General features: G+C 49.5%; 2 protein-coding genes across 2 annotated transcripts; one reads left to right on the top strand and one right to left on the bottom strand.

The window, feature by feature from the left end:
* Nucleotides 1-685: 685 nt before the first annotated feature.
* ACET3X_003512 (uncharacterized protein) lies at nucleotides 686-2617 on the bottom strand (the record flags this gene model as incomplete). Its single annotated transcript, XM_069448796.1, has 4 exons — nucleotides 686-1019; nucleotides 1077-1146; nucleotides 1322-1449; nucleotides 2109-2617. 4 exons carry the CDS (start codon nucleotides 2615-2617, stop codon nucleotides 686-688), a joined length of 1041 nt encoding a protein of 346 aa, XP_069310059.1.
* Nucleotides 2618-3609: 992 nt separating this feature from the next.
* Nucleotides 3610-7981, top strand: ACET3X_003513 (uncharacterized protein; the record flags this gene model as incomplete). The annotated part of the gene is made up of 4 exons (XM_069448797.1): nucleotides 3610-3763; nucleotides 3820-4900; nucleotides 4947-7571; nucleotides 7819-7981. 4 exons carry the CDS (start codon nucleotides 3610-3612, stop codon nucleotides 7979-7981), a joined length of 4023 nt encoding a protein of 1340 aa, XP_069310060.1.

A 7981-nucleotide genomic window follows, 5' to 3' on the forward strand; every position in this document is an offset into this window, starting at 1 on the left:
AGACTGCGAGATGATCTTGGTTGCTGAGATCTGATGATCGCTGCAACTACCGAAAATGCAGGGCGTGCGACGGGTAAATACTAGATTACCATCCATAGATTCTTGCCCACATACCCTACTAGACCGACCCCACATAGAATAAGTACCACTCGTACCCCCCGCATTCACTATGCGTGGTTGTTTCGAAGTCAGACATGTACTGTAACCGGGTAACGAAGCTTAATTAGACACCAATCTCGAAGTATTATGGAGGGAAGCGACCATATATAGCTAACCCCTCGCTCTACTTATCAGCAAAACCGAAAAGTATCACAAGAACTGAAAACAACTTCAAGAATGCTCACCTTCACTTTCCTTGCTTTGGCGTTGGCGGCAACCGGCGTCTCACAAGCACCAGAAGGTTACCGGACGGTCTACATAACGTCGGCGCAAGACACCAAATTCGTCGTTGTACCCAAATCCAGGGCCGCAGGAGCAACGCTCGTAGTGTGAGACTCATACCCATATCCACTTTCTTCTGCCTGTACGACTATATTAACACTAGCTGCAGGCAAAGCTTTACGTCTAGCCCATCGCAATCATGGTATATCAAGGCGCCTAACAACGCTACCTCGATCCAACTTGCATCCACGACCCTCTGCATGGATGCTGGGCCCAAGTCTGGCTGGAAAGACATGGCCAACATCTACGTCCGCGAGTGTGTAGCCGGAAGTGAACAGCAGACGTGGAACGCCATGGCCGATGGACGTATTGCTCTTGCCGCTAGCACCGGTACCCAGCAGTGTATTGATTTGCAGTATTTGAGGGCTACGCAGAACAACCCTGTCGGATTGTACAATTGTGCGGGACTAGGAAATACGGGGGCAGCGGACAAGGGTATCAACTGGCCATTGAAGAATGCGACTGTTGTGTAGACGTAAGAAGGCGATTGGCGGAGCCATCCGTCGTACTGTGGATTACTGAATACTAAGAGCCCGCGCGAGACGTATACTTGCAGGCTTATTGCGCACGATATCTTTCTACGAGTGGCTTAGCATTAGCTCACATTGAATACTAAGAGCCCACTCCAAGACTACCTCCATCTGATAACTGCTTCGCCATCTTCGCCCTCAACTTTGACCTTGTCAAGATAAGTGCAGGTAAAGGCTACTCAAGCGAAGTTAGCTCCTTGACATGCGGTACCTGGTTATGACGGGTTCCATTCTTCACAGGCATATACTGGCGGCATCACACCATCTAACCGCACAATCTCCAACAGGATCGAAGATGTAGAGGGCGAGCGTGATTTGCATGGAAGTATGGAGACCAACGAGTGCATTACCTTCTAATATGCACGCTGGCACATTGACACCTTTTTCTCCTAGAACTGGACCTTTTCCGACTCCGACAGCGTCCTTCGTTCGGGCGACTATCTGCAGGTTTTCGTAGGAGTAACGACGGAACCGCCACCTAGGAGGAGGAAGCGCAGCTGACACTAACTGGAAGACGAGAGGCACGTCATTAATGAGTTGAGAGATTGTAGAGAAACGAGGTGGAGGTTGGCGAAGGGGAAAGATGGCGGGGCCGCCGCGCACAGGCTAACTTCGGCCACAGGCTAGCTTCAACCCAAAGTGAGCTCCCTTCTGTTACGGCTTCCTGTTCTCTCTCTCCATCACAACTACATGTCTAAACCATGCGCGTTGTATCATAATGTTCGAACATGCCATAGGGCGTTATTACGCATAACCTACGATACTATGAACCTCGGCCATTCTCAGCTCTCACCGAGGCGGCTTCTTTGTTATGAGAGCCCGACGGTGATGTCACGAAACAACAAGATGCCAATCCCATGAGGCGCATATCAACGCGTACGCTAGCTTTGGACCACAGTGAGAAACTAAAGTCTTTCTGACCAAGTACTGACACATCAACGGCCATAGTATCCCAAGGCAACAATGTGCTTGAATTGCATTACCACCCTCCTGTCTTCCAAAGCCAACCCCCCCAATCTTTCCAAAGCCATCTGCTTCATCGGCTCCCTCTTCCCCTCCTCCAAGTAATTACCGAACCGATTCTCCGAGCTGTCGTTCAACCAGTTCCACATGGCCTCCGCGCTCTCGAGCACATACGTACCATAATAGCCCAATAGCTTTGCATCCCCGAACCCAGCGGTGCTCAAGTCACGTTGCAGTTCAGCTGGAGTCGGATGGAATACGAAGTTGGTCGCATCCTCCCCGAGTTCCGCCAATACTTCGGTCCGAATGTCCAGCAAGGGCGGCTGGAAAGTGCGGTCTTGGGTTGCGATACCAATAACAGTGCCGGGCTTTGCGACGGTGGCGGCCTGCGCAAGGAACAGAGGTTTATTGGTGAACCAGTGGTATGATGCGTTACAGTGTATGGCATCGAACGTTTGTCCTGCGAACATGGACAGATCGTGCACGTCGGCGACATGGAACTGTACATATGGCTCGAGGTCTGGCTGTTTCTCTAGAGCCTCACGCGCCTGGCCGATGCTGTGTTTGTCTAGATCGAAACCCACGATTCTTCCGGATGGACCTACGATTTGCGCGATCGCGAGAACGTCGGTTCCGGGGCCACAGGCAGTCACAAGGACATGTTGGCCTTTTGAAGTCTTCATCACGGTGCTGAGGCTCCTGCCTAAGCCATGCTACGGTGCATTGGTGCGGTTGTAGCGAGCCGCTGATGTCTCAGTGGCCGTACCCCATTTCGTAGGTTCTTCGACAGGTTCGAGATCAGTCATGGTGAACAGGATGACTGCAAAAGAAATCGAGACCCAACGAGAGAACGCGCAAGTTCAAGGGGAGGCTGGAACAGTGATGCGTTCAGTGCGATATTGCTTTACAATCATACGGCTAATATTTCCTGCAGTAAGCGCTGACCCCTCAGCCATGCATCGGCCCCTGCTTGCAAATGGACGCCTGAACTCTGCTTGCCTGACTACACAAAGGTATATAAGAGCTTGTCTCTTATCAGTGGTACTGAAGTATGACTACGTCCACATGCTGACTGGTTGTTGCAATGTCATACGCCTCAGACGCGTACGCAACGCCTGATGCGCCTGCGTCACGCATTGTCGAACACTTTGTTCTCGAGTTGCCAATCACCATCCTAGTCTGACAGGCCCCGGTTCGTATGCATATACTATCCGCGATACGAGCCGCGTACCCACAACGCCAGCCATGATTGCGGACATAACTAAGCCGTTCACATCAGGCAATGCAGTGCTTTGGGGGCTCAATTTGATGAGAAATGTGGCGGGCATTGGCTCAGAATGCAGCGACATGTTCGGCTGCATCTAGCGCGATCCTTCATGATGCGGGGCTCACTGGCGAATAAGCTCATACTGTAGGAAGTTGCGACACCACCTTTTCCAGATCAGTAAACGCCAAACGAGAATTTCGAAGCTGAAGAAAGAGACGCGTTCAGGCCCTGTCAGCATGCTGAGCTCTCGATTTCATCGGCATCATTCCTGGACGTATAGAAGACCGTCCTCGATCTTTTTGCTTGCGACTACGACTTACCACACCTCGACCTCGTTGTTTTGCGCCCACGTTCCTCTCCAGTCTTGTGCATTTCAGCGTTGTTCTTTCTCCGATGGCAAGCGAGGGTATGGACGACCACCACAGCGTCCAAAGCACAACCCGCTCGAGCTCTGCATCACATGCCTCATCGGAGAGTGAACAGACCCCAAGGAATACAAGCCATAGGGAATCTCACAACTTCTTCCACTCTCATAAAGCGGACACCCGCAGCTTCATTCTCGGTAGAGCCACTTAGCTACTTCTACTCGAGAGAATATTTCTAACAGACCGATGCCAGACAACTTGAGTCCGGATCTTTGCACGTCAATGCCCAAACAAGAGCCACACGAAAAAGAGTACTACCTTGAGACACATCCATACGTGTCCTTTGGGGATAATGGTACGACTGCGAGTCTCAACGCCTTCGGGGATATCATACAAATCTCTCAGGCCCATAGTTCCAGCCGATCAGGCTTGTTCTGCGTAGATCTTCCCAGCACATACGAGCCGTACGCTGTTCAAATTCGGGCAGAAGCACTCATGAACGCTCGTGAAATCGATGGAGGGGGTGTGTGTGCATATACATTCAGTCCAAATTTGAGCCTCTATGAGTCTCCTCAAATAAGGCATGAATTCATCCACGATCGGTGGCCACTCTTCACGCTGGAATATGAACGCGTCGTAGCCGAAGTTTTCCATGTAGCATTCCAAGGAACCATCTTCCAGCAGTACCAGTGGTCGACGAAGTCAGATCCTATCCACTATTCTTCTGGATTAGACATCTCTGTGGCAGCGAAACTGCTGATACGAGACTTGGACTTCATTGACCCTGAATACAGATTCAACGACGAGGGTTTCGACAAACACTATTCGCATCAGCTCAGTGAAGATGGTTATGGCTTCATACTTGAACATGAGGGCTTGTTCCGGGATGACGAGATGTGCGAGGAATGGGAGAAATTCGATTCCGTCTTCCTAGCCGTGGCTATATTTGTCAATGGTATACCCCAAAAGCTTGAGCTGGAAGGCGGCAATAACGATCCCATCATCGTTGTGAACTCACCAGAATTCTCAGTGGTACAAGGTCATCCCCTACAAGTCACCGTGGGTTATAGAATCCTGGTACGTGAAAAGGGTTGGGATGGGACGAGTTTCCCTATTACACAGGGAAGTCTCTGTGCAATGCACAAAATGCTCAGAGAAACTCCATTCAAAAGACTGGAACTGTCGGGCAACATCCACCTGGACTTTATCATGAGACGGAACCTGGAGCACATACTTTCGGTCTGCAGTATTCCGATACTTGAACCTCATCGGGACGGAATAGCTCTGACTTGTGGAGATATGTCAGGACATAGGATTGTCACATCAGCAAGCTTGTAAGCTAGCCCGGCCTGCTTCGTTACAATGTAGCTGACGATGCAGTGTCGCTTTTCAGTTTCTCCTATCGGTATACAGGCACCTGGATACATTACAACAGATCGCATTGGCCCAAAGCTCAGCAACGACGTCTCATGAGGACGGCAAATCTACCCTCGAGTGTTTTTGCATTGAGAATCTACAACAGCGAATCAAGAAAGTATGCAATGGACATACGACATGGCTGAAACAGGCTGAAAAGGTGGACGGGTGCTTTAGAGCCAATTATTGGGTCACTGGCAAAATTATCATTAAAGACGATTCCAGCTCCGTCACGAGCCCAGAGTCTTTGACGGATACACCATTCCAACTAATCAAGCTTGCTGGTTATGGAAGGCTGTTCAAGTTGGGAAGAGACGACAGCTCCATGGCCGAGCTCAAGACTCTCGCGAACAATTGGATTCAGGGACTCGAAAATGCCAACGCTCGAGGGTTCTATGCATTTCCCCGCCCCAATACAGACCCTACAATGCTTCTTGAATTCCGTCTGGACGATCACGTTTGGATGTGGAGAGCTCTCGAAGAGATCAGGGACATTGTCCGAGGCAACGAGCTGAAGAACTCCAAGCGTCAACCAACTCGACGTCAGCGTGGAGCATACGAAATTATCCCTGATGAGGAAGAGAGCAGGTTGAACGCGAGGTACTCTCCAGAGGTGTTCCAAAAGCATGTTTTGAGACGGTTCACTACTGAGAACCCTATCTCCAAGCAAAGGATGCTCGCTGTAGCACGATCACCCGTCGAGAACAGGTTTTATCTCCATTCCAGGGACACTGCATTGTTTTACAAGAAAAACTCGAACTTCTTCAGCAAACATGATGCTCTCTGGAAAGCTACAATGAATGTACAGAGATTCCATGAGGAGTCTGAAGATCTAAGCTGGGGTAATCCGTTGCGGTATGCGCTTGATATCATCCGTGAGACAGTTGATTCCATCGCCGCAAGAGACATATTGCTACAAAGCTCGTCCGCGAACGGACTATTTCCAGGTGCACTGGATCCATTGACTAAGGACCCTGAGATGCACTACGAGGAACGCTGGAGAGATCATTATTGGCATCGGACTTTCGAAGTTCCTTACATCCTTTGGCAACGCAGAGACGCAGACATATTTCGATCTGATTCGAGCAATGGTTCCATCCATGTCTTGAAGAAATCCGTTAATGTTCCTGTTCAAATTCAGAAGGATGTGAGCCATGTTTCTGCCCACTCTCAAAAGGACGTGAGCACTATCTCTTTCCATGTTCCAAAAGGATTGAATGATGTCCTCGCCCAAGGCCAGAAGGATGTGCTTGCAGGTTCACTAGCGCCAGATTTGTATCCCACCCAGATGGCAATGAAGAAAAGGATACCTTTCAACAACGTCATTGTTCAGCAGAGCATAGTTGAATTGCCGGATGAGTGGCTGTACAGATTTCCGAGCTTTTTCCATTCTGAGTTATCTGCCGAAGACACTGTCAAGAACAAAGACAGGGCCGTCACACCGTATGCTGTCATCATCGACATCCCAAAGACTGATCGTAGCAAGGAATACGAAGATCCTTTGGGCTATATCAGGCTGTTGAACAACGAATCCATGTACGCAAAGCTGAGACAAGAGCGAGTGGTACAAAACAGCAAGAAACGGCTCATATGGATCACGAATCCCGACACAGATACCAAGAGATTCTGTTGCATCACATCTGCCGACGATGAGTCAGATTCGTTAAACGTCTTCTTCGAAAGGCACGACAATAAGGCCAAATACTTCTCCGATGAAGTAACTGCAACTGCGAATTTGTGGACGACCGAGCTGCACCTTTCATCCTACCGACTTTCCCGTCACACTAAGGATGGTGAAAGGATTGGTATGATGTTCCTCGGGAACAAGAATTTACTCATAGAAAGGGCAAGTGCAGGGTTCCGGTTCGTAGGAGACTTTTTCGATCGCTATTGGACTTGTCACGTTCTTGAGACTGAACCCGATTTTGTTTCGCCCTCGTTTAGATGGAGAGGCTTGAATGCTGAGGGAGCATTGGACTGCACAGATAATCTTGAAAAGATTCTCAAGCTGAAGGAATTGAAATTGGATTTCGAGCCACACAAGGAGCCATGGAAGCAGCGGAAAGTGCTGGAACTCCTTCTACTCGATCGAATGCTTCGGGAGCTAACGCAGCGGTACGACGAAATCATAGAGGAGATAGGCCAACAACTAGAACAGTTGTTTGTCCACGCAGCGGAAACAGACAGCATGGTCGTCAAGGAAGAGAAGGTTAAAGGGAACATAGTGTCGATCTCTAACGAGTTATTCTCTAGGCAGATGAACAATGGTGCTTACTTGGTGTTCCGTAAGACATGGCCAGCCTTGCAATATTCTCTGCAGGTCATTGAGGAAGATCTCAAGGAAGTCCTGGAGAAGATCGACATATGGGGGACCCGCAAAGCAGACCGAAAACCCGAAGAGCCGCGGTGGACAAAGAACGACGAAGGAAGATATCGAGCCGCAATCACTAAGCTCACGAATGAGAATTCGCATGCGATCCGAGACTTGCGATATCATCTAGCCACCATTCAGTCTCTGAGAGTCTCCATCTCAAGCGGGCTTGATTCGACAAGAGACGAGTTGAGTTTCCAGAACGCAGAGAACATTCGGTACTTCACCTTCCTTACTGCCGTATTTCTTCCACTTGGATTTGCGACAGGGATATGGAGCATGGCAGACTCATCGCCTCGAAACGAAAGCATCAAGGGAATGGTGGTTACAGCTGTTGTAACATTATTCCTAACATTCACTGTGCTAATCAATGTGCAAAGACTCAACGAGTACTTAAGTCTTTACACCTCTCGTGCGTTCTGGGAAAAGCGCAACGGAGGACAGAATCATCTACACCAAACACAGCAGGGTGATCCTCCTGAGCCAGATCGTCGAGCGCATGGCCTCGGTAGAATTCGAGGGATTCGGCTGCGTCGTCTGGGCAAAAATGAATCTCCAGCCTGAAAAGGATATCATCGCTACCTCAAACACCGCGCTGAAGGAGCTCGAAACCCGTAGAATTAGGTAA

Source organism: Alternaria dauci, chromosome 2 (assembly GCF_042100115.1).
Source record: "Alternaria dauci strain A2016 chromosome 2, whole genome shotgun sequence".
NCBI lineage: Eukaryota > Fungi > Ascomycota > Dothideomycetes > Pleosporales > Pleosporaceae > Alternaria > Alternaria dauci.